The sequence below is a fragment of the Salvelinus namaycush genome, chromosome 35 (assembly GCF_016432855.1).
Source record: "Salvelinus namaycush isolate Seneca chromosome 35, SaNama_1.0, whole genome shotgun sequence".
Classification (NCBI taxonomy): Eukaryota; Metazoa; Chordata; class Actinopteri; order Salmoniformes; family Salmonidae; genus Salvelinus; species Salvelinus namaycush.
The window spans coordinates 15,251,127-15,279,033 of record NC_052341.1 but is presented as its reverse complement, the minus strand read 5'-3'; the positions used below and the strand labels follow the sequence as shown (position 1 = coordinate 15,279,033).

Here is a 27,907-nt window from a genome sequence, read left to right as displayed (position 1 = left end):
CAGTGGTTGATCAAAGGTTATGCTTCAGTCTTCTGTTAAAGGAGTAGTTGGACTGAAATGGCGCCATCCCTGAGTGGGGTGTCTTTGTGGGCCGGTGAACCTTTGTATCCCTCCACCCCGTGATAAAGAACCAAAGAAAAAAACGCACTTAATGGCAGCTAGTGTCGGTTAGCTAGCTAGAGCCTGCTTAGAAGCTCCACCACAACAAAGGGACAAGTGGAGCATTGTACAAAAGGGGAGTTTCTGAGTGGGTAAAAAAATCCTGTTGCGCTATCAAACTGGAGATGGTTGCGAAAGGAAGTCAGTCAGTGTAAAGTTGTTATCTATGGGCCTGCCGGTCCACCCCCCAGCTCCCTGCTTCCAGAGACCAGACAGGGGCTTCTGTCCGTGTCAAGGACAGTTCTGGTTGGATGCCTCTTCTTTTTAACTCCTCACCCCAGGAGCACTCCTGTTTCCATATAGGTGACGTGACCCTACACATCTGCTCTCCACTGACCTCTCCCTCCTTCCTCTCACTGGCAGGCAGAATGTCAGAAACGCCACCTGGTTGTAGTGCCACACTGGCAAAGTTCAAACTAACATCATCAACAACAAAATGTCAATTGAATGTGTGCTGTCCAAAAAATAGAGACTAAATGGAGAATGAAGGAGTCAGTGAACCAGTTTCACAAAGTCTTCTCCTGTAATGACTTACAGTAGGGCTTTTATATTCAGCTGTGAAACACAATAATTTTCTTCTCAAGTCAAAAGAATGCTCAACACGCACAGAGATGGACACCATACACACACAGATGACACAGAGCCTTGTCCCTGGGTCCTTAGGGAGTGGTGTGTATTGATTAGTCAGGCCTGATTGGAGGTAAAGCGTGTGGAAGGGTTAGATGGGTTAAGGGCCTTTGACTGGGGGTCAGTGTGGCTGTGTGCTGACTGACAGGGTCTGTGTGCTGACCATCTGCAGAGCAGGAAAATGCTTCTGGACCCTACAGGGCTGCTGGACCCTACAGGGCTACTGGAACCTACAGGGCTACTGGACCCTACAGGGCTGCTGAACCCTACAGGGTTGCTGGACCCTACAGGGCTACTGGAACCTACAGGGCTACTGGACCCTACAGGGCTGCTGGACCCTACAGGGCTGCTGGACCCTACAGGACTGCTGGACCCTACAGGGCTGCTGGACCCTACAGGGCTGCTGGACCCTACATGGCTGCTGGACCCTAGGTCCCATTGGGTATTCTGAGTTGTTTCACTCCCCCAGTCCACACATGGAAATACAGTAAGTTATGTTGATTTAGAGACTAACCTGCTGAGAGCATCCCCTGTCAACACAGGAAAACATGATTTGTTATGTCGATATATAAACCAACATGCTGAATTAAGGAGCCCGACTTTTAAACTGTCCAACTGTGAGATAGGAAATATATTCACTATAAGAGTTTTGTCTGATAAAGTCATTGACAGACTGTACAATATCTGAAATCTTCTGTGAAACCCCTCAACTGGAGATGGATGCTATTATGTTGTAGTTATAGCTAGAGAGGAATGTTGACTCTTCGGCGATCTGATACTTTGACGCTGTGATGGCTTCCTGTATCCTTGCCCTGGCCTTCCCTCCCTCCACAGCTCCCCTCTTCAGGGGCCAACATGGCCGACCAGCCAACCGTACCGCTGACAGCAGGTTGACATCCCCTCCTCAAAGAGCGGGAGCCGCAAACATAAAAACAAGTCGCTCGAAACCATTCCTCTGTGTTGGGTAAGCTTCCCCAGCGGTCCCAAATGAGAGCGGATTATTTTCTTTATGGTCAGGCTTCAACCCTTAGCCCTGGCTGGCCCCCCCCCCCCCCCGTTCTTCCCCCCACCACCCCAAAACAACCTCTTTTATGAACCTCCTTTCTCCATTCTTCAGCTGTGCGCTCCGCCTATTGGCAAATAAGAATAGTGTCACATGTCGTGCTCTGTTCGCCCGATCCTGGGCGGGTCTCCCTGCAGGCCTCAGTGACCACGAGTGGTCAGCACGGAAGGGGAGAAGAGGCCCTCGCTCCCCGCTGCCTAAGCTGGCATGGCCCTACCGAATGGAGGGGAGAATAGGGAGAGACTGGGGGTGGATGAGGTGAAGGTGGGGGCTGGATGCTGGAGAAAGGCAGCTTTGAGCATTCATCCCCAAATTACCACCAGCTAATTGTGAAAGGGGTGACCTGTGGAAAGGGGAGTGGCAGCTAGCTAGCGCAGCACTGTGGTGGCCTGGTGGCCCATGAGAGTGGCCCATTCAGCACTACCCACAACAGTGGGGGGAAGATGGCCGCCACAGCAGGAACCTACTGCTAAAACTATGGATACAGGAACTCAGTTTCACACACACACACACACACGCACACGCACACACACACACACACACACACACACACACACACACACACACACAAAATTAAGTTTGAAAAACTCTGACTATTCATTCACTGGCGGAGGAGAGGATACACTTGTGTGTGTGTCTGTTGTTGCCATTTTTGTTCTCCCTTTTGAGAAATAATTTATGTATTCCCCCCAGAGCTGGAGTCAAAGCAAGACAAGGAAGGCAATGATGAAAAGAGTTGGGAGAAGAAGAAATAATCGAAAAAGAAGAAGAAAAGAAGCTATGTTCTTCTGAGATAGTGATGTTTTCCCCCTCTCTCTTTCTCTCTCCTATAGGCCCTTGTGTACTGACCCTCCTTCTGTGCCACTAGTGAATTGGGTCCTATTTAACGAGGTGATAATTTGGATGTGGGAACACATGTCAGAGCAATACCAGACCTCCCTCCTGAGTTAACGCTCATTCATTGCTGCTAAATAAACACTGTTTGGCACATTAAAAGAGCCCAGGGGCTTGGAATTAGAGAAAAAACACACACAAGCGTTCCTATGCGTTGTTAATCATTAGCCTCCTTCTTACTCAATTTTCCTTCCAACACCATGGTCAGTCAGAGTTCTGTTGGCATCGCTCCCCCAGATATTGAGAGATGAGAGAGCGGTAGGTGAGAAAGAGGTGGGCGTAAAAGTGGAGGAGGGTGAGGAGGAGGAGAAAGTGATGACATTAGACCTGGACATGTCCCAGGTATTAAGTCTCGGAGGTCCCCATTAGGGTGTGGGTAGGTGTGGCAGTGGATGGGGCTGTGTCTGGTGCTCGAACCAGGGCTGGGGCTGTGAGAGGGAAAGTAAGAGTTAGGTAGTGGAGACTAGGAGGCCCCCTGAGGTGTTCTATTAACCCTTGGCCATAAAAGAGCACAGCTCATTAGGAGCCCTGAGTGGTCTCTCTCTCTCTCACTCTCTCACACTCTCACTCTCTCTGTGTGTGAATGGGCCTCAGAGGAGAACAGTGAGAACAGCTCAGCTCCAAGGCAACCCAGCAAGCCCAACCCAGGGGACAAACTCCCTCTGGCTCTCTCTCATTCTTTTCCACTCTGTCTATTTTGTCTCTATCTTGTCTTTCCTACTGATCAAAAGTACTGGGTGTTTGGATCTTGTACTCTTCACTTGTGAAATTCTAAAGCTATACAATAGCAGTTGTCCAAACGGAACATTTAACGTAAAAAGTTCAGAGAAATCATTTTACGCTGCAGCAAGGTGTGCACCTTTTCCTCCGCAAATCTCCACCAGAACAATTTGATTACGTCAGGTATGCGTAAATGGTTGTAAAGGAGTCAGGTGCAGGAGAACAGATATGGTGTAGCCAACGGAGCCTTTTATTTTGGCGAAACAAAAACACACGGCAAAGTGAACACGAAATAACAATACGGGTTAACATATCCCAGCGCAACAGAGTAATGTGCGCAATACATGAAACAGAATAAACAATACCACACAAAGACATGGGGGAAACAGAGGGTTAAATACACAACACATAATGAGGGAAATGAGAACCAGGTGTGTGGGAAAACAAGACAAGACAAATGGAAAATGAAAAATGGATCGGCGATGGCTAGAAGACCGACGACGTCGACCGCCGAGCACCGCCCGAACAAGGAGAGGCATCGACTTCGGTAGAAGTCGTGACAGATTATGTGTTAAAGAAATACACAAATAAGATACAGCAGGGGTATAAAACCGGGGGTCCGCTTAGATATTGCAGGGGGTCCGCAATTTATATATATATACAGTACCGGTTAAAAATTTGGACACACCTACTTATTCCAGGGTTTTTCTTTATTTTTACTTTTTTTTAACGAAATAACACAAATGGAATCATGTTGTAACCAAAAAAGTGTTAAATAAAAATATTTTTTATATCTGAGATTCTTCAACGTAGCCACCCTTTGCCTTGATGACAGCTTTGCACACTCTTGGCATTTTCTCAACCAGCTTCATGAGGTAGTCACCTGGAATGCATTTCAATTAACAGGTGTGCCTTGTTAAAAGTTCATTTGTGGAATTTCTTTCCTTCTTGACGCGTTTGAGACAATCAGTTTGGTTGTGACAAGGTAGGGTTGGTATACATAAAATAGCCCTATTTGGTAAAAGACCAAGTCCGTATTATGGCAAGAACAGCTCAAATAAGCAAAGAGAAACGACAATCCATCATTACTTTAAGACATGAAGGTCAGTCAATCTGAGAAATTTCAAGAACTTTGAACATTTCTTCAAGTGCAGTCAAGCGCTATGATAAAACTGGCTCTCATGAGGACTGCCACAGGAAAGGAAGACCTAGAGTTACCTCTGCTGCAGAGGATAAGTTCATTAGAGTTAACTGCACCTCAGATTGCAGCCCAAATAAATGCTTCACAGAGTTCAAGTAACAGATACGCCTTAACATCAACTGTTCAGAGGAGACTGTGTGAATTAGGCCTTCATGGTCGAATTGCTGCAAAGAAACCACTACTAAAGGACACCATAAGAAGAAGAGACGTGCTTGGGCCAAGAAACACGAGCAATGGACATTAGGCCGATGGAACTGTCTGTCGTTTGGTCTGATGAGTCCAAATTAAATTTGAGATTTTTGGTTCCAACCGGCGTGTCTTTGGGAGACGCAGAGTAAGTGAACGGATGATCTCCACATGTGTGGTTCCCACCGTGAAGCATGGAGGAGGAGGTGTGATGGTGTGGAGGTGCTTTCCTGGTGACACTGTCAGTGATTTATATTAGAATTCAAGGCGCACTTAACCAGCATAGCTACCACAGCATTAGGCAGCGATACGCCATCCCATCTGGTTTGCGCTTAGTGGGACTATCATCGTTTTTCAACAGGACAATGACCCAAAACACACCTCCAGGCTGTGAAATGGCTATTTGACCAAGGAGAGTGATGGAGTGCTGCATCAGATGACCTAGCCTCCACAATCACCCGACCTCAACCAAATTGAGATAGTTTGGGATGAGCTGGACTGCAGAGTGAAGGAAAAGCAGCCAACAAGTGCTCAGCATATGTGGGAAGTCCTTCAAGAATGTTGGAAAAGCATTCCAGGTGAAGCTGGTTGAGAGAATGCAAAGATTGTGCAATGCTGTCATCAATGCAACTTTGAAGAATCAAAAATCAAAAATAGATTTTATTTTAAATTTTACCCCCTTTTTCATGGTTTCCAATTGTGTTAGTAATTACTATCTTGTCTCATCGCTACAACTCCCGTATGGGCTCGGGAGAGACGAAGGTCGAAAGCCATGCGTCCTCCGAAACACAACCCAACCAAGTCGCACTGCTTCTTAACACAGCGCGCATCCAACCCGGAAGCCAGCCGCACCAATGTGTCGGAGGAAACACCATGCACCTGGCAACCTTGGCTAGCGCGCACTGCCCGCCACAGGAGTCGCTGGTGCGCGATGAGACAAGGATATCCCTACCGGCCAAACCCTCCCTAACCCGGACGACGCTAGGCCAATTGTGCGTCGCCCCACGGACCTCCCGGTCGCGGCCGGCTGCGACAGAGCCTGGGCGCGAACCCAGAATCTCTGGTGGCACAGCTAGCGCTGCGATGCAGTACCCTAGACCACTGCGCACCCGGGAGGTCTCAAAAATAGATTTTGATTTGTTTAACACTTTTTTGGTTACTACATGATTCCATATGTGTTATTTCATAGTTTTGATGTCATCAATTTTATTCTACAGTGTAGAAAATGAAAAAAATTAAGAAAATCCTTTGAATGAGTAGGTGTCTCCAAACGTTTGACTGGTACTTTATATGTATTTATTTCAATGTTTTAATGAATATAGCTAGCAACAACAGAATAAACACATTTGGATTTTCATATCTACAGTATCAAAGAGGAGAATAACGAAGAAGTGTTCTGGCTAAGGCTGACATATTTCCCTGGCAGGGCCCATTTCTCAAATGTCTTTTTAAAATCTGCTTCTTTCTCTTTTTTTCTCTCAAACGACTTGTCTTTCTGGCATGGAGAGCGAGTGGATAGAGTTTCGTTGCAAACCATGAGGCCCTCGCTAGAGACAGCGGAGGGCCAAAAGAGAAAACATTTGTCATCTGGCTCCCAACGTTTCTCCGACATCCAAATGAAATAATGAAACCTTGAAATTGCACTCCACCTTGGACATCAACGCTGGGTGGTAACTTGAACTAGCAGCAGTAGAAAGGGTTAACAACGTGGGTCCCGGCTCGCTCACTGTACTTTCAGCAATTATCTTGTCTTCGAGATGCACTGAGATATCAAAGCAGACAATATCTAGGCTATCATCCAAGACGGAGCTTTAGAATTGCCTGAGGATGCAGGAGCACAACAACACTGCTGTCATTCTTCTCCTCACAAATGAACAGTTTAATTTCACTACTAGAACTATTGCTACACAATTTGGCTAATTATACGTTAGCCAGAAAGACGGCTTGCCTTAAGGATTTTGTAAACCATTAACCTACACCACAGCTGTACTGTCTGGGAATAAGGGAGGAGAGACATGTAATGGTACACACACACACACACACACACACACACACACACACACACACACACACACACACACACACACACACACACACACACACACACACACACACACACACACACACACACACCTTCAAAAAGTGCTCAGGCAGTTACGGATGACAGGCAATTCAAACAAGATGCAAAGTGAGAGATCCTCAGAGCCCTTGTGAGACCATATGCTGACACATGCACATTTGTGGCCTGCTGGAGGTCATTTTGCAGGGCTCTGGCAGTGCTCCTCCTGCTCAAAGGCGGAGGTAGCGGTCCTGCTGCTGGGTTGTTGCCCTCCTACGGCCTCCTCCACGTCTCCTGATGTACTGGCCTGTCTCCTGGTAGCGCCTCCATGCTCTGGACACTACGCTGACAGACACAGCAAACCTTCTTGCCACAGCTCGCATTGATGTGCCATCCTGGATGAGCTGCACTACCTGAGCCACTTGTGTGGGTTGTAGACTCCGTCTCATGCTACCACTTGAGTGAGAGCACCGCCAGCATTCAAAAGTGACCAAAACATCAGCCAGGAAGCATAGGAACTGAGAAGTGGTCTGTGGTCACCACCTGCAGAATCACTCCTTTATTGGGGGTGTCTTGCTAATTGCCTATAATTTCCACCTTTGGTCTATTCCATTTGCACAACAGCATGTGAAATTTATTGTCAATCAGTGTTGCTTCCTAAGTGGACAGTTTGATTTCACAGAAGTGTGATTGACTTGGAGTTACATTGTGTTGTTTAAGTGTTCCCTTTATTTTTTTGAGCAGTGTATATATATATATATATATATATATATATATATACAAAGCTACTTTGCATCTTGTTTGAATTGCCTGTCATCCGTAACTGCCTGAGCACTTTATATAGTAGCAGTCAAAAGTTTGGACACACCTTCTCATTCAAGGGTTTTTCTTTATTTTTACAATTTTCTACATTGTACAATAATAGTGAAGACATTAAAACTATGAAATAACACACATGGAATCATGTTGTAACCAAAAAAGTGTTAAATAAAAATATATTTTATATCTGAAATTCTTCAAAGTAGCCACCCTTTGCCTTGATGACAGCTTTGCACACTCTTGGCATTTTCTCAACCAGCTTCATGAGGTAGTCACCTGGAATGCATTTCAATTAACAGGGGTGCCTTGTTAAAAGTTAATTTGTGGAATTTCTTTCCTTCTTGATGCGTTTGAGCCAATCAGTTTGGTTGTGACAAGGTAGAGGTGGTATACATAAGATAGACTTATTTGGTAAAAGACCAAGTCCATATTATGGCAAGAACAGCTCAAATAAGCAAAGAGAAACGACAATCCATCATTACTTTAAGACATGAAGGTCAGTCAATGCGGAAAATTTCTTCAAGTGCATTCACAAAAGCCATCAAGCGCTATGATGAAACTGGCTCTCATGAAGACCCCCACAGGATTGGAAGACCCATAGTCACTTCTGCCTGCAGAGGATAAGTTCATTAGAGTTACCAGCCGCAGAAATTGCGGACCAATAATTGTTTCACAGAGTTCAAGTAACAGACACATCTCACCATCAACTGTTCAGAGAATACTGCATGAATTAGGCCGTGGTCGAATTCCTGCAAAGAAACCACTACTAAAGGACACCAATAATAAGAAGAGACTTGCTTGGGCCAAGAAACACGAGCAATGTTCATTAGACCGGTCTGATGATCTGAAAATTTTGGTTCCAGCCACAGTGTCTTTGTGAGACACAGAGTAAGTGAACAGATGATCTCTGCATGTGTGGTTCCCACCGTGAAGCATGGAGGAGGAGGTGTGATGGTGTGGGGATGCTTTGCTGGTGACACTGATTTTATTTAGAATTCAAGGCACACAACCAGAATGGCTACCACAGCATTCTGCAGCGATACGCCATCCCATCTGGTTTGTGCATAGTTGGACTATCATTTGTTTTTCAACAGGACAATGACCCAAAACACATCTACAGGCTGTGTAAGGGCTATTTGACCAAGAAAAAGAGTGATGAAGTGCTGCATCAGTTAACCTGGCCTCCACAATCACCTGACCTCAACCCAATTGAGATGTTTGGGATGAGTTGGACCACAGAGTGAAGGAAAAGCAGCCAACAAGTGCTCAACATATATGGTAACTCCTTTAAGACTGTTGGAAAAGCATTCCGGGTGAAGCTGGTTGAGAGAATGCCAAGAGTGGGCAAAGCTGTCATCAAGGCAAAGGGTGGCTACTTTGAAGAATCAAAAATCTAAAATAGATTTTGATTTGTTCAACACCTTTTTGGTTACTACATGATTCAATATGTGTTATTTCATAGTTTTGATGTCTTCACTATTATTCTACAGGGTAGAACCCTTGAATCAGTAGGTGTGTCCAAACCTTTGACTGGAACTGTTTATATGTGTACTGTATATGTGTGTGTGTGTGTCTGTAGGGGATGGTGGTGGTGACATGTATGTTCTTCTATAGTCCGTTTCATCTTTTGTTCATCCTAGCTGTATCTAGATCAGAGAGTCATATCTGTATCTAGATCAGAGAGTCATATCTGTATCTAGATCAGAGAGTTATATCTTTATCTAGATCAGTGAGTCATATCTTTATCTAGATCAGTGAGTCATATCTGTATCTAGATCAGAGAGTTATATCTGTATCTAGATCAGTGAGTCATATCTGTATCTAGACGAGAGAGTCATATCTGTATCTAGATCAGTAAGTCATATCTGTATCTATATCAGTGAGTCATATCTGTATCTAGATCAGAGAGTCATATCTGTATCTAGATCAGTGAGTCATATCTGTATCTAGATCAGTGAGTCATATCTGTATCTAGATCAGTGAGTTATATGTTCTTTGGAGCATGTCAAATACCTTTAAATCACAATGTGTGAGACTACTGCTTCTGGTGCAGCACGCAAACACACATCTGAATGAGCTGTATCTGAACGACACCATGATACTGATGAGGCCTGAGTCTACAAAGTGACTGGTGTGATGGCGATGCTGGAGTTTGTGGCTGCCTCAGGGGTCACCAGCGGTCTGCTAACACCTTTAACAAACACCCACAGCAAACACAACATAACACACTGATCACAGACGATTACCAGCACTAAGCAAACTCGGGGTTGGTCTCCTGAGTGGCCGCAGCAGTCTAAGGCACTGCATCTCAGTGCAAGAGACATCACTACAGTCCCCGAATCCAGGCTGTATCACATCTGGCCGTGATTGGGAGTCCATTAGGGCGGCGCACAATTGGCCCAGCGTCTTCCGGGATAACCCGTCATTGTAAATTAGAATTTGTTCTTAAACTGATTTGCCTACATAAATAAAGGTTCAACTAAAAAAATATATAATACAGACCCAGCACTCGATTACAGCTAGTGTTTGTGTGTGTGTACCTGCAGTAGAACCCTGTGTGCCCAGAGTAGATTTACTTGTTGGCATGGCTCACTCCCGAAGTGTATACCTTATGTTGTATCTCGTCAATCCAAGTGTTGAGGTGTCGCGTTGTCATTCTAAAAGGAATTGTGAAATACAATGGCCCTTTTGGCATAGCTAGTCTTCATTCCTCCCTCGTCAGTGGAAAGTACTACTGAAAATGGCAGCAGCTCAGGGTAGGGACTAGGGTTGCATCCCAAGTGGCATCCTATTCCCTATGTAGTTCACTACTTTTGACCAGGGTCTATAATATTCCCAATTCCCTATTTGACTAGAGCCCTATGGGCCCTGGTCAAAAGCAGTGCCCTACATAGGGAATAGAATGCCATTTGATACATAACCTCGGTGGGCAGAATGTGTAAAGCATGAGAGGAGGAAGTGAAGTTAGCACTTTCTACTCCCCACCCCCCCCCACCCCCCGCCACCCTGTTCCCCCACCATCTTAACTGTTTTATTTATACCACATGGAGAGCTGCCTCTCCTTGCACCATGGTCTTGTTATTAACACTCAGTAATTCTGCTCAGCCTGCATGGCCACAGGCATGTACCTCGATGCGGGCCCTCCGAGCAGAAATATGTCACATTCTCACTGTTATTTGTCCTTTCAGAGGTACTGAATAGAAACAAATAAACCCAAAACAGACCGTGTAGCAAATGGTGAGTTATAGAATTGAGTGATTTGTGTGTGTCATGCTGCGGGGATGGTAACCCATCACAAAGGAACCACTGTGGTTGTGAGAGAGGTTTCTGGAGCACTCTAACCTCATTTAAGTGTTTTCAGTTCAAAAACAGAGATTCCAAATGGCACCCTATTCCCTTTATAGTGCACTGCTTCTGAGCAGTCCATGATCAAAAGAGGTGCATTATAAAGGGAATAGGGTGCCATTTGGAACGCACACAAGTCTCTGAAGCTGGCGGTTACAGTAGCACAGTGTTGGCGTGTCTTTTTGACACTTTGCCTGACATACAATCCCTAACTCTGTATGGGTCGTTTAGTTTCTGTTTATTTACTCTTCTCTGCTGGTGTCCGATGTTCCCTCCAAGAACCAGGCTGGTCCTTAGCCTAAACTAAAACCATGGAGTTGGACCAAACCAAACCGCAGGGCCCGGGCCAAACTCACACAGACACTAGCAGTAAAACATTTTTTATAAGATTGCAACTTTGTTGACATATTTCTCCCAGTGAGTTCAGTGATGTATGGGGCCATTTAGGTTAACTGTTTGTTAACGTTGAAGCCCAAATTATATTATTTAAATAGGATGCTCTGAGAGTCTGACTCCTGAAAGACGATAGAGGGTTGAGAGAGGCTGGGCTCAGCCAGCCAGGTCAGTGTGTCTGGGATGATTCGCCTATCTACATTATTCATCTCCCTCTTCAGTAGACAGCTCAGACGGTCTCTTCCAGGGGCTTCCACCCTCCAACAGTGTATGTGTGTGTGTATGTGTGTATCCAACCCGACATCTTACAGGGATCCAGTGGCACCATTTATTCAGTGAGGTCTATTAATGTGTAACTCCAGGCCTGGATGGAAAGCACCCTGACAATCTGAAGAGGGGCTTCTTCTCTAAGCTTAATGGTCCTTTAGTATCAAATAGAATTCATCACACAGTCAGCATGAGTTATTTACTAACAAACAGTCCCAAATAGAGACAACACACACACACACGCACACAATCAAGAGAATGCACACATGCACATTCACTCCTGGCCCTTAGGTTAAGAGGAGATCCCTGGATCTTTTCATACAGGAAATGAGCTGTCAGGAAACTCTAAGTGGCCACATACCAGAACCTACCATCCACCCCTCTCCCCTACTCTCCTCTCCTCTCACTCTCTCAGTATGGATCTAGTGCCTCTGCCATAAACCGTCACTTTATTATTTTGAATTTATAGCCAAAGCCTTGCTCTGCGGTTAAATACTCTGGGCTCAGTGGGGTATATTTCATAACGTCTGGCTTCTGTGTGTGTGTCTCAACACTGCTTTGGGAATATGTATGTAGTGGGCCAGGAGTGTGGTGCATGCCCGCCTGTCTGCTCAGTCTGTGGCATCCACAGTGTGGGTGTGTGTGTTTATATTTCAATCCCATTTCATAGACAGACTAGCTTCTCCTGCTAGACAATTACAAACAGACTGTAGTATATTACTTTCAGAACCCTATAGAGGCTTCATAATGTGCTTATTTACCAGTCAGAGATTCACAAGCTGTTGAATTTGTTCAAATTAGACTTTAAAAAACCTGTGGAATCAAAGATACTTTCCGTTGTTGAATGGATCCTTCATCATCCATGCTTTGATAAATGGTGTTTATGAAAACAACCAGTCTAACTATGCAGAAGGAGTATCACGCATGCATTCAGAACAGAGAGAGGGGCTCCAATAGAGTACTCAATTGACCACTTTGAGCCCAGACTTAATTGCTAGTCAGCCAGTTGTCTAGAACAGGGGTTAAACCTCCAAACTTTGTGGCCAGTCAAGGAACAAGTGGGCCTCAAGATGTCTATCTTACACCGCAGAAGAGTCTTTCTTTTTTTTGATGACGACTTTGTAGCCACATCTCTCTACTCCTGTTCATCTGAAGACCTTGGGTGAGAGGTTGGAAGAAACGAAAGAGAGTTTTTCAGTCCTTCTTTCCTTCATTTCCTCCATCTCTCCCTGTCTCCTCCTGTGAAGTGTCACTTAGCTTCTCTCAGAACTCCAGGCTGGTCTCTGAGGGGTTTGGGGACTGCTCCTGATCAATAGCCTATAGAGTATTGGGAGAGGAGGTAAGTGTTTGTAGTGGCTATCCAGGAAGTCTTTAATAAGTTCAGAAAGCATTACGAAGAAGTATTACCAAGTGGGACGACTCAGTGCTCTAAATGGGCAGAAGTTTTTCACCTGACAAGCTACAACAGTAGAATTCTGAGAATAATTATAATTATTTGATTATATATATATATATATTTTTTTTAAATGTATTTTATTTTATTTTACTTAACTAGGCAAGTCAGTTAAGAACAAATTCTTATTTACAATGACGGCCTACCCCGACCAAACCCGGACGACTCTGGGCCAATTGTGTACCACCCTATGGGACTCCCAATCACGGCCGGATGTGATACAGCCTGGATAGGTGACTCAGCGTTGGTGAGCCATCTTGAGGTGAATCACATGGAGAGAAGACTGTCTTTGGTTTTAGCTATCCCCTAGCTTTAGTACTCAAAGTCTGGAAATGATTGGGCGATTAGCTTGATTTGTTTTGACTTCGGGTCTTCGGGTTAATTTGAACAGCTCTACAGCTACTTAGAGCCTAAGCTGTTTGTGTGTGTCTTGTGTTGGTGTTATCTCTATGGGGAGTAGGTCTAATCAACAACTTAAGGTGTGCATCAGTCTCTCCTGTCCCTAGTGGACGAGAACTATCTCTCTTGATTTGCCTTCACACAAATGATCCTACAAGGGATAGACACCTTGAGTAACAAAGACTTTACATGCAGTGACATACAACCAATGCCACCTGTATCATATAGACACCAAATAGGAAACACCATAACAAGGCAACTTTTCTCTCTTCTGTCTTTGAACAAACCGGTGGTCATTTTGTTACGGCTGTTACAGATGCACTCGTTCAATGGAAACAGAGGCAGCCTCTTATCGTCCAATCAAATGTGACAGAAGATAGAGAGACAGAAATAACCCCTGTCTTGTCTGCGTTTATCTCTGTGTGTGTGTGTGTGTGTGTGTGTGTGTGTGTGTGTGTGTGTGTGTGTGTGTGTGAGTGTGAGTGTATTTACTGTATCTATGATGGGATGTGGGCCGTTAAACGCAGGCCACAGGGCCACTCCAGTCCCCCGTTTGAAGTTGGCATGCAAAGAGGGCTTCTGCTTTGTGTCTTATCGCTGTTTTTGGCGTCCCTTTCAACTTGGAAAGAAAACCCTTCGACAGAGGAGAGAGAGAGAGAGAAAGGGGAGCGATAGAGAGAGGGGAGAAAAAGAGAGGGGGAGAGAGAAAGGGGAGAGATAGAGAGAGGGGAGAAAAGGAGAGGGGGAGAGAGAGAGGGGAGAGATAGAGAGAGGGGAGAAAAAGAGAGGGGGAGAGAGAAAGAAAGAGAGAAAGAAGTAGAACCAACAGCTGAAACACTTAGTAAAGTCCTGCTTTTAAACATCCTCAGTTCTAGAAAAGAAAACCCATACAAACCTGGCGTTTTGTTGTGTGTTCCGATGTGAAGAGCAAGGGCAGTTCACCCTAATGGTAAATGTCTGTCATGCAATTTTAAGATATCTAATATTTTTGGAATATTGTAATGTACTCTCAAACTTTTGCATAATTTCAGCCAGTAGTTTTGAAAGTGGTGCTCACGAGCCAAAAGTGGTCCCTGTTTTTTGTGTACTATGTCATCAAATTGGGTACTACGTCATTCATTTCATATGATATGTAGGGGTGGCAGGGTAGCCTAGTGGTTAGAGCGTTGGGCTAGTAACCGAAAGGTTGCAAGTTCAAATCCCCGAGCTGACAAGGTACAAATCTGTCGTTCTGCCCCTGAACAAGGCAGTTAACCCACTGTTCCTAGGCCGTCATTGAAAATAAGAATTTGTTCTTAACTGACTTGCCTAGTTAAATAAAGGTTAAATGTAAGTCGCTCTGGATAAGAGCGTCTGCTAAATGACTTAAATGTAAATATGTTTATTTTTATTTGTATGGTATGTGACGAATCAAATATGTTACGAATGTGTTGTGCTTAAGATCCTGGAGTGCATCTTTAAGTCATTATGTATTGTAAGGAACCAACAACGTAGATGGATGTTGGTTGCTTAGAGTGAAGACATTTGTCCCATGTGTCATTGAGCAGAGAGAAGCGGAGGCAGTGGAAGGCCCCTAGAGCTTGTGGAACCTCTGGAGTCTTTAGGGGGGCAGCTGAGTGTTCCAGGGGACAATCTCTAGGCACACGTTCCACTCTAGAGCTCTCCAAAAGCTCCTCTCACTCAAAGCTGAGAGTGATCGAGAAGTGCTTCCAATCAGTCCTCAATAGGCACCCAGACCCCCACCTCACCCCTCCACCCTTACCCCAGTCCTTACCCCCGCCCCGATGGCCCGGCCACTGCCTCGTTCACCCCGCCGCCAAAGGACAATGCACTCGATTTGAAAGGAAAGCAGGGAAAAAGAGGGTCTCGTTGTCACAGAATTGCCTGTTTGCTGACAGAACCTTTAAAAGCACTACCTCATAAATCAAAACAGAGCATAATAGGCATTGTTCCTCCCAAGACCTACTCTTCCCACTGAACTGAGCCCCCTCCTCCTCTTCTCTTTTATTCTACTCCCCCCTTTTCTGCTTCTTTGGCACTCTTCTCAGAGAGAAGTGGGTAAAGTCAGAGGGGGAGGTTTTTATTGAAGGCCTTCTCTTCTTCTCTTGTGGTGGATTTGGCAGGTCTGTTTAGAGGGTCTCGTCTTCCCCGCTCCCTCTCTCTGTCCAGCTCTACCCTCCTTTTACCCTCTCCCTCCCTCCATCCCAACCCCCTACACTTGATTCACAAGAGGGATTCCCTGAGCTAGGATCACCATAATCTATCAGCATGCACATTCTACCTCGATCTCCCTCCCTATCCCTCCCTATCGGCAGACCCCATTGTCACTTAGAAATCGGATTAGAACGAGAGCTGTGTGCTGATTCTGTGTTGGTTTGCTTCTAGGCACTTTATGCAGCATGTTAGCACTACATAATACAAAAAGGTTGCCTGCAGTATCACCATTATTTCTAGAGAGAATTAGTGACTAATGCTTTGTATTTTAAGGCTGACATGTTTGGTTTATATTCCTTGAAGACATTCGAGAAGCCTGTATAAACACTTTAAGTGGGATCAACGCTCTTGAAGAAACAGTAGTATGTGTGTGAGCAAAGAAAGGAGTGCAATCCAAATACACACACACACAGGCACACACACACACACACACACACAAGATTGCACACACACAAGCACACACAAACGCAAGCAAACACACGCAAGCACACGTGCATACACACACAGTCACGTATGCGCACATGCATGCCTGCGTGTGTTAGCATGCATGCGTGTGTTTGTGTGCAAATGTTTGTGCATGTGTGTGTGTGCATGTGTTTGCTTGCACTGCTTTCTTCATGCATGCGTGCCTCCGTGTGTATGCGTGTGTGCTTCCGTGTGTGTGTGTATAATCAGTCTGTTTGGCTTACACTCCTTTCTTCTCTATCTAATAATGGTTTTGCTTAAGGAGAGATCTGTCATGCTCTCGCAGAGAGATTCAGTGCATCCCCCTGTTTTGATTTCAATAGGCAGTTAATGAGCTTTTGGAAGAAGCCTTGGTTCTCTTTCCCCTGCTCCCTTCTCCTCTTCTGTGTCAGCAATCAAGCTGATATGATCCTAATTAGATCACTGGCTGGCTCTTGAAAGACTCTGTTGATACTACACATACATATCTGTCAAGAAATGTCCATGAACCATTTCATTAGTTACCTCACATCACCCTGGGCTTTCTCTCCTTCATTTAATCTCTCTCTCTCTCTCTCTCTCTCTCTCTCTCTCTCTCTCTCTCTCTCTCTCTCTCTCTCTCTCTCTCTCTCTCTCTCTCTCTCTCTCTCTCTCTCTCTCTCTCTCTCTCTCTCTCTCTCTCTCTCTCTCACTCACTCACTCACTCACTCACTCACTCACTCACTCACTCACTCACTCACTCACTCACTCACTCACTCACTCACTCACTCTTTCTGTTTCTCTCTCTATTTCACTCTCTCTCTGTCTGTATTTCTCTCTCTCCCTCCCTCCCTCTCCCAGAAAGCGATTTTTTACTCACAATTCCACTATAAAACGTGACCACTAGTGCATTAAAGGAGAGCCAGCCAGTAGTACATGTCAATGAATTAACCATGAGGTGCAGTAGTTTTACATGAACTAGATTCTAGAGCAGAACTGAGGAGGACATAGAACTGAAGGAACTGTAGGACGGTCTATATGGCAGCCCCAATGCCTCTTACAGCAGACATGGTGTGTAAACACTCACGGTGGGATTACACAGTGCAGGGACAGGGTCTTTTACAATGGCTGTGTAACTCTGGCCCTGCACAACAACACAGCCTGCTACATAGGGGACAATAGGCTAACGGGAACCCTTATCTCTGTGTGCACCCTGATAGCCTGCCTGCATGGGTTATCTCTCTCTCTCTCTCTCTCTCTCTCTCTCTCTCTCTCTCTCTCTCTCTCTCTCTCTCTCTCCTTCCTCTATCTTTCTCTCTCTCTTTCTTTCTTTCTTTCTTTCTTTCTTTCTTTCTTTCTTTCTTTCTTTCTTTCTTTCTTTCTTTCTTTCTTTCTTTCTTTCTTTCTCTCTTTCTTTCTTTCTTTCTTTCTCTCTCTCTCTCTCGCTCTTACTATCTTCCTCCTCCTTGCTTTCTCACTAACTGTCTGCCTTGCTTGCACTGGGGTTCAAGCAAGATAGTATCAGTATTCTAGTGTGTATTTATACATATGTGTCCTGCAGGGTTGTACAGTATGTATCAAGACTGTGTGTGCATGTGTGTGTTAAGGAGCGTGCCTAAGCACATACGAGTGTAAGTTCCTGTAATCTCCGGTTTATAATAGCACCCCTCACCTCCAGCTAGCGAGTATCAGAACCAGAATCACATGAAGACATCAGAGACGTACGGGGTTTCCTGCCAGAGGCTCCAGGGGCTCTCCGCCAGGGAGGGAAAGGGGATCCGTGTCCCGGTGTCCGTCAAAGCCCCTCTTATTGCCTCGCCATAATCCACTCTCTATGATTGTCCACCATTTCTGAAACCCGAAACCATCTTGGCAGCGGAGAACATGTTCACTTTTCATTCAAATGCCTCTTGATCATAGGTTCTGTATGTAACTTATACGTTTCACTCCCTCTACCACAGCCGTACTGGCTGGCCCTGGTCCTGTTAGAAACATTGGGTAAAGTGAAACATGTTGAGTCTCCTTTCAGACAGCTCGAGGGCTTATTGTTGAAGCACTCCGCCATGGGCACGCCACAGAGAGCTGTAGCTAAATCAGTGAAAGGCAAATTAGGCTGTGCTTTGCTGCCTAAGCGGTTAATGGTGTAAAGAGGCAGGGTGGATTAAGATTTAAGCCCAGCCTCACTGGACCATTAGGGTGGTTGGCAGAGCCAGACAGACAGACAGGAGGGATGAGACAGTGTACTTCTCTGTGTGTTGTTGATCAGATTGTGAAATAGCCCAGGTTTAATAGAAAAAATGGTTCTTCATAGAATTTGATTGTAAATTCTACACTACACAGAATTTTCTTGTAGGTGGATATTTACTGAGGAATATAGGTGTATGACTACAAGCGATGTGAGGGCCTCTAGCCTGTGTGTATGTTTTTAGTGAGTGGTGTTTATGTTGGAAGGCTGCCTATAGTAATAGGTTGGGAGCCCTGTAATAAGGCCAAGAGGCCTACACTAACTGACTGACTGACTCATTGATTGTAGAACACAATGCTCTCCATCTGGTTGATTACATTATGCAAGATATATTACATTATGCAAGATTCTCCTCCTAACCACCCCCCCTCTCTCCCTCCCCTCTCTCTTTCTCTCTCTCTCTCTCCTACCTCCCTCTCTCCCTCCCACTCTCTCTTTTTCTTTCTCTCTCCTACCCCCCTCTCTCTCCCTACCCCCCTCTCTCTTTCTCTCTCTCTCCTAGCACCCCCCCTCTCTCTCAAGCAAAGTTTATTTCTGTCTGCTTTAAAAATGTAATAGTTCCTAGTTCTAAGAGTCATGAGTGATAGATTTTCTTCTAACACTGTCCTCTTTTCTCCTCAGGGAGCTGATGCCCAAGACCCTGGAGGGCCAGATCACCATGGAGAAGACCCCCAGCTACTTTGTGACCAGAGAGGCCCCGGCCCGGATCTCCGCCATGTCCCGGGACACCAAGCTTATCGTGGTGGTGCGGGACCCCGTCACCAGGGCCATCTCTGACTACACGCAGACGCTGTCTAAGAACCCCGATATTCCCACCTTTGAGAGCCTGACCTTCAAAAACAGGACTACGGGGCTCATCGACACGTCCTGGAGCGCCATCCAGATCGGCATCTATGCCAAGCACCTGGACAACTGGCTGCAGTACTTCCCCATGGGTCAGATCCTGTTTGTGAGCGGGGAGCGTCTGATCAGCGACCCGGCCGGAGAGCTGGGCCGGGTGCAGGACTTCCTGGGGCTCAAGAGGATCATCACTGACAAACACTTCTACTTCAACCAGACCAAGGGCTTCCCCTGCCTCAAGAAGGCTGAGGGCAGCAGCAAGCCCCACTGCCTGGGCAAAACCAAAGGGCGGACCCACCCCAACATCCACCCAGAGGTGGTGCAGAGGCTACGGGACTTCTACAGACCTTTCAACATGAAGTTCTACCAGATGACAGGACATAACTTTGGTTGGGATTGATGGCTGTGAATTTGGGAAGAAACATTGTTTTTTTTCTCTCTGTAATTCAATGAATGGCAAAAAAAGACATGGGAGATATTGCTATATATATGTAAAATGTACAGAAATCTATTTTATAATAATTTATTTTTATTTCTAAGCAATTCACTAAGCTGCCTAACCATATTGTACATACATAGCATCTGTCCCACATTTATTTCCTAGTTGTTTTTTTTTACATTCCACATTTTATTTTGTTTCTTTATTCTTTCCTTAATGGTCCCTCATGTCAACTCAGCAGAGTTAAAATGGTCCCTCATGTCAACTCAGCAGAGTTAAAATGGTCCCTCATGTCAACTCAGCAGAGTTAAAATGGTCCCTCATGTCAACTCAGCAGAGTTAAAGTGGTCCCTCATGTCAACTCAGCAGAGTTAAAATGGTCCCTCATGTCAACTCAGCAGAGTTAAAGTGGTCCCTCATGTCAACTCAGCAGAGTTAAAATGGTCCCTCATGTCAACTCAGCAGAGTTAAAATGCAGATAAGTAATAATTGGTAACTGAAATAAGAATATAAGGATATTGATAAAGGCACTGTTTTACAGGTATAGTGTTCACAGAACAGTGATGAAAAACCCATTCATGTGCATTCTGATTTAAACATTCATAATCACTTTCACGTTCAATAGCCATAATTAACGTTCCCCCACACATTGTTACTTGTCTAGTTACTCCTATGAGTTTCTGTTCCATCCATTCAAAATGTTGTGCTTCATATTGTGAGTTACCCCCATCCACATCCCATTATCCTACCGTACCATTGGTCAAACCAGCTGATCTCCAGCCCTGTCATTGACCTAACCAGCTGATCTGATGTCCCTTTCATTCAATAACAGGTGGATCAATTGGCCTAATTGCTCCTCATTGTGTCAGACATGGTTAAAGGGTACGTCTGGCCTCCCTCTTGTAGGGCTCCTACAGCATGTTCTAATGAATCCACCAAAGGCCTAAATCCTATTTCTGACAGCATCACTTTGATAGGGCTCCATGTTGACATGATGCTAATGGAATAACGTTACTGAGGCCCATCGATTCAGGTCTCCTCTCCACTATACTCTTGCTCTCATTACAAGACACTGTTGGCTCAGAGCCAAAGGTCATACAAAGTCCCAATTAAATTAGCTCTGAGAGACGTTTGATTTGTCGAAGAGACAGAGAGGGGAGGACACTCTGGGTCAGGGGAGGACTGTAGTATAGTCCTTGAATGCATCCCAATTGGCACACTCATTCCCTATATAGTGCACTGCTTTTGACCAGGGCCCAGTGACCCTTGCTAAAAAGTAACGCAATATACAGGAAATAGGGAACAATATACAGGAAATAGGGTGCAATATACAGGAAATAGGGAACAATATACAGGAAATAGGGTGCAATATACAGGAAATAGGGAACAATATACAGGAAATAGGGTGCCATTTGGGACACAGTGCAAGCGCTTGGCCTGAGTTGAGGTAGGAGCTAGCAGTGGCCTATACATCTGTCTGATACAGAGCATTACGATAGAGATGATAGAAAAACCACAGAGCACTCTGCTTCACTGGAACACATCATCCTCAAACAGGATCGTCAGGCCTCAGATCAGATGTTGATGTGCGTCCCAAATGGCACCCTATTCCCTATATGGTGCACTGCTTTTTACCAGATGTCAAATGACAATCCTTTTGGGCCTTGGTCTAAAGTAGTGGACTATGTAGGGAGTAGGGTGCCATTTGGGGCGAATACACAGATCAAAGGGAGGAGGAGAGTTTCTGAAGTACTCTGCGGGAACGGCCTCGGGCGAAGATACAGAACATCATTGTTGTCATGATAAGACTTCATTATGGTATGTCTATGGTCTATATAGTTTGCCTTATTCAACCCGTCATCCTAACATTGTTTCTTCCATAGTTTCATATTGGATCTCAATTCGCTCCTACTTGTTGCCAAAAAAAGACTTTTTCAGAGTGTGGAGCTCAGACAACAAGTTAGCTTGAGTCACTATCTTTTCTTTTGAGCTTTTCTTTTTTTTGTTCTTTGTTTTTCTCAATGCTTCTTTGTTATTGTTTGTCTTTCTGTCTGAATTCTTGATATGCAAGAGACAGTCTGGCGTTATCATTCAGCAATGTACATGCTGGCCCATACCCTCGCAGGTAGTGTCTACTTCAAAGTCATACTATGCTCTTTAGAGGATAAGAGGGCTGATTCTGCTTCTCAAATGGTACCCTACTCCCCATAGTGTATTACTTGTGACCAGGGCCCATGTTTTTTACCTCAAACTAGTGGATGGTAGCATACTATGGTAGGTGGATGGTAGGGCTTGTCCTAACATTGTACTGTCCCTTATTCACATATAGTGGCTTTTTTCCACCAAGGAATTGACACTTATTTTCAATTATCATGCCTATATGGATAACGCCTCAATCTCTCCTTCTCTCCTTATAGTGCAATGGTTGTTGAAAGCATTTAAAATGGTCTTTATATAGAGCAGGAAAACCATGTGAATACAAGCTATCACATTCTGAATTGGAATAATGTTGATCTTTCTCCCTGTAATGGCTGGATTAGGGGAGGCTGGGGCAGTTACCCCCTGTTACATTTGCCTTCGGTCTCCCCTAATGCACTGGAATTCTGATCTTGGTCATGTTACTAAGAGAAAAGGGTTACGTCCCAAATGGCACTCTATTCCCTATTTACTGCAGTACTTTTGACCAGGGCCTTTAGGGATCTGGTCAAAAGTAGTGCACTTTTATAAGGAATAGGGTTCCATTTGGGACGCACACTATCTTAAAAATGTGCACTCATGGTCATGGTCCATGCTGCTGCATCCATTCTGGTTGAGTTTTGTTCAACCCTTTTAGAGCTCTACAAATGTTAGTGATGTTTGTCTTATTCCCATCCGCATATAATATGGTTAATACTTAGACGTTTAGCAGATTGTGTATGTATAAAAATGAAAAAGAACATGTAAATCAAGTATTTTGTGGTATCATGTACATCAAATGAATTAATTTTACACAGTGAAAGAGCAAAATGGAACAGATGTTTCTAGATAATTAAATACTGAACATTCATACTATTTCTTTGTATGAAGAAATAAATAAAAAATTATATATTTTACCACTTTCTAAGTTCATCTTTTGAATTTCGATGTGAAAACATGAAAATAATATGGAATTGTCAATGACAGAGTATGAAAATGTAAAATGTAAAACATTTAGAATGTGGAATCTTTGCACATCAAAAGAACACACAAGAAAGTAATGATCTGTATTTCTCGCCACATGAAATGCAAAAAGTGCTCGTCTAGCTGTCTAGCAATTAGAGTAAATATGCTAGTAAATACTTGTTAGTAGTGCACTCAGACAGTAAATAGTTGTTCCTAGAGCACTCAGACATTGCACAATTGGATCAATGGTACTTTTCCTGTGGTGTACCTTTTCTCTAAAATGGAGGCTTTCTGGGAAATGTCTCATTACTGGTAGTCAGAGGAGGTCTGAAGCAGACCAAGGGCATGCTGTGTCATCCACAATGGTTGGGAGGTGTGTGTGTGTATGTGTACGTGCATGAGTGTGTGGGGTGTGTGTACATGAGAATGTGTGTTTTTGTGTGGGTGTGAATTTGTGTGTATGTTATTCTGTTTTGTGGTTGTGGGTTGACACAGAGCAGCGTGGGAGGTTTGGGTATAGTGGTGGGTCTTATTCCTGATGTCGGAAATGCCCCCCTCTTCTACACCCCCACCCCCTGTGAAAGAGACACACTGTGTCCTAGTTCCTAGTGTGGACTAATGAGATACACCTCTACCTCCCTGACTGTTTATTTACGCGTGTGTGTGCGTGTGCACACGTGGATGTGTGTATATGGAACACCTCCATGTTTTAACAGGGCCCTATTTACCCTTTCAGAGGTGCTGTGTTTACCTGGCTGTGTTCTGACGGGGATGCTGACATGCTGGAACTATGTTCCAAACCAGGAGAGTTCTTTACGCTCCATCACACTTTCCCATGAAATCCCACATAAAAAAATACTGCAGTTTACTATAGAATACTACTGTACTTACTATAGAATTATGCAGTAAACTGTAGTATACTGTACAATACTGTACTACACATTGTAGTATCACTCTAAGATGTGTAGAACTTATTATTCAATGGTGTAATATACTGTAGAATACTATGGTAAATACTACAGTATTGTCTGCAAAAAAATACTAAATAATCTGGGGAAGCTACTCTGAAAATATAGTTATTCCAAGCTACTAATTACTTCACACTGAAAGAAGTTAAGCTACACTAAAACTACCCTTAAGAAAAATATAGTTCACTCAGTGGTGGAAAAAGTACTCAATTGTCATACTTGAGTAAAAGTAAAGATACCTCCATAGAAAATGACTCAAGTAAAAGTGAAAGTCACCCAATAAAATACTACTTGAGTATAAGTCTAAACGTATTTGGTTTTAAATATACTTATGTATCAAAAGTAAATATTATAAATCATTTCAAATTCCTTATATTAAACAAACCAGACGGCACGATTTTCTTGTTTTTAAAATTATGGATAGCCAACATTCAGACATAATTTACAAACAAAGCATTTGTGTTTAGTGAATCCACCAGATCAGAGGCAGTAGGGATGACCACGTGTTAAGTGTGTCAGTTGGACCATTTTCCTGTCCTGCTAAGCATTCGAAATATAACAAGTACTTTTGGGTGTCAGGGAAAATGTATGGGAGTAAAAAGTACATGTTTTCTTTAGGAATGTAGTGGAGTAAAAGTAAAAGTTGTCAAAAATGTAAATAGTAAAGTACAGATACCCCAAAATAGTAGTACTTCTATCAGGTTTGAGGTATGACTCAGATGCAGACAGTGTCAAAGAAGCAAAAGTGTATTTCTAGTACAGGGGCAGGCAAACGACAGGTCAAAGGCAGCCAGAGGTCAGTAATCCAGAGAGGGTGCAAAAGGTCCAGAACGGCAGGCAGTCTCAGGGTCAGGGCGGACAGGTCAATCATCCAGTGAGGTGGGGCAAGATATAGAATGGCAGGCAGGGAAGGACCGGGAAGGACTAGAAAACAGGAGCAAGACACAGACAGGAGCAGGGGAACAAATGCTGGAAGGTTTCACGAAACAAAACTAATTGGCAACAAACAGACAACACAGGTATAAATACACTGGGAATAATGGGGAAGGTGGGCGACACCTGGAAGGGGGTGAAGACAAGCACAAAGACAGGTGAAACAGATCAGGGTGTTACAACTGCAAAATTATTTTTATTAGTTACTTTGCAGCACTGAGTTTACTTATCTAAAGTTACATTGAAAAATGAGTTCACTACATACATCAAAACTACTTCATGAAAGTGTTATATGTAAATCTGAAATGTCAAGGACTACAAATTGCAAGACAGATCACTTTGGGGTCATATGTTAACAGAATGTGTAATTTAGCCCATTAAACACAAAAACAATGTTTCAAGTGAAAATTAGGTAGGTCTGATGCCGAAAAAGAAAGAAAATGATTGCCTACTTCACCAAAATTTTATTTTAGCAAAAAAAGTAGTGTGTAGTTCCAGTAGTTAGCTACACTGGTACATAGCAAAAAAAGTAATTCACTACTGAAAACACAACCTCCCCAACACTGTAAATAATACAGTAATGTCTGCAGAAACACTAGAATCCGTAAAATTCACAACACTTTTTTAGCTATTACAGTATTTAATTTGCATAGACACTGCCCATTACCCTACCCCCATATCCCAATTTGTGACACCCATAAGTGAGAAACTACATGCCAAGTATAGACCATACATATATTGTGTACCCTACAGGATATAGAAATGAGCAGAAGTTCTAAACTATCTGTTCAGATCCCAGTCCTACCTACCAACAGGTTATGGAAAATTGGCTCATTTATATTTCTCCAGTAAGTTTCCTCAAGGAGAAAGCCACCACTTCTATATCAAATTTAATAAAACTACGGTAAATACTACAGTATACTGCAATCTGCAAAAACACTACAATAATTTCTATAGTATATACTACAGTTTTCTTTTACTACAGTATTTACAGTATTCACTGTAGTGTTTTTCTGACTTTATTCTGCAAAATCACTACAGTGAATACTACACTTAAGTATACTATAGTATACTATACTATTTTTTCATGTGGGCACCTAGAATATGTGCTGTACAGGTCTAGCCCAGGGATGTGTGGATGAGTCAACCTTGCCCAAGACCTTACAGGTAGACAATGATGGTGTTCTTGTTTGGGTCAGGTGGAATATGGATGCTGTGGTAAGGAGGCCAAATCTGCATCCCAAATGGCACCATATTCCATATTTAGTGCACTTCTTTTGACCACTGCCCATAAGGAATAAGGTGCCATTTGGGACACAGACCAACACTGAAGAGCAGGTGGCAACAATCACAGCTCCTCTTTGCTCAGGAGAGTTGCATCGCTTCAGGCTATTGTTCCACATGGAAAGCTAAACCCAAATTACCCACCATGGTGGAACAAAACTGTACTTTCCTCTGCACTGTTCCACTGAAGCACTTAGTCTCACTGGAAAATGTATTCAGATGAGTAGCATATAAACCAACAGTAGGTGACACAATGTAAACCAATCTAGGAGCAAAGCAGCAGCACTGCTTTCCCAACCCCTTATCCTCCTCCCCTCCTCATCTCCTCCTCCCCTCCTCATCTCCTCCTCCCCTCCTCATCTCCTCCTCCGTTCCTCCTCCCCTCCCCTCCTCCTCCTCCTCATCTCCTCCTCCCCTCCTCCTCCTTCTCCTCCTCCTTTCCTCCTCCCCTCCTCCTCCTCCTTTCCTCCTCCCCCATCCTCCTCCACTCCTCCACTCCTCCCCTCCTCCTCTCCTCTCCTCCTCATCTCCTCCTCCTTCTCGTTCTCCTTCTCCTACTCCTTCTCCTCCTCATCTCTTCCTCTCCTCCCCTCCTCCCCTCCTCTCCTCCTCTCCTCCTCGCATCCTCTCATCCTCTCCTCCCCTCTTCCTCTCCTCTCCTCTCCTCCTCTCTTCCTCTTCTCCTCCCCTCCTCCCCACCTCTTCTCCCCCAGTCCCCAAGTAGTGACATGTCACAAGCAGAGCTAGACCTCTCATCAACACCATCATAAACACTAACAAGTCTGGATCTGGATAATTGCTCGGGCTGACAAGGGGAGCAGTGAAAGACGTGAGAGAGAGAGGTGAGAAAGAGAAACAGGATGTGGGGGGTGTTGGAGTGTCTGTTTGTTGGCACGCAACCAGTATCCTCCAGCTGAATCACAGCCGTCACTGTGATTAAACTAATGGTTACTAACCTGATTAACCTGTTGTTCACAGGTGACAGAGAGAGCGAGAACTTTGGACAGGGACTTATTCCCTATATTCCTTATAGAGTCCCATCTTGGACAAAAGTAGTGAACTATACAGGGAATAATATATCAAAAGTAGTGGACTATATAGGGAATAGAATAACAAAAGTAGTGGACTATAAAAGCAATAGAATACCAAAAGTAGTGTACTATAAAGTAGATATTTCAGACTTGGCCTGGGACTGTCAGACATCATCAGGGCAGGGCAGGCTGCCAGGTCATCATCTTTGTAGAGGAAACGGTTTGACTGGTGTAATTAACGTTGGCGCTGGAGCAACAGAAAGGCAGTGTGTGTAATTGCTGTGTTCCCCTGGCGGCTGATGGCTGATACTAGCTTGCTGTTGTCACCGCTGCCCTCTGGGCTGTATCCCTCCAGGGTTCTGCTGATAGGCTGCTGCTGCTGCTGTTGTTGTGAGGTTTGGAGGTTTGGATCTTGAGCGCTCAGCTAGACAAGCCAAGCCCCCATTGTCTCTCTACCTCTCTCCACTGTCTTTTTTTGTCCTTTTTTCTCACTTCTCTCTCAAACCCGTCCTCCCCCTTTCCAAATCCCCTCACTCCCCCCATCCCCCCTCCCTGTCCCCGTCCCTCAATCTCTCATGCCTTCCACACCACCCCATCTCGTCTCCAGAGCGGGTTACTATATGCTCTGTGTTTGATCTTATTAACTTCAAGCTGCAAAGCAATTGCACAATATCCAAACAGTCTTGTCACAATGGATGGAACACGGCCATGGGGCTACAGGGGGGCCATCAATAATTTAGCCCACTGGCCCCGCTATCCTTTTAGAGCTCAACATGGAGCCACTATCCATACGAAGGGAAATGG

General features: G+C 44.4%; 1 protein-coding gene across 1 annotated transcript in view; it reads left to right on the top strand.

Annotated features, from left to right (window-relative positions):
* hs3st3b1b (heparan sulfate (glucosamine) 3-O-sulfotransferase 3B1b) overlaps nucleotides 1-22,838 on the top strand; it is a 30,230-nt gene extending 7,392 nt beyond the window's left edge. The window contains exon 2 of the mRNA XM_038975187.1: nucleotides 19,089-22,838. Within this exon, the coding sequence (XP_038831115.1) occupies nucleotides 19,089-19,707 (619 nt within the window). The 3' untranslated portion in view covers nucleotides 19,708-22,838. The remainder of the gene's footprint in view (nucleotides 1-19,088) is intronic.
* Nucleotides 22,839-27,907: the final 5,069 nt, after the last annotated feature.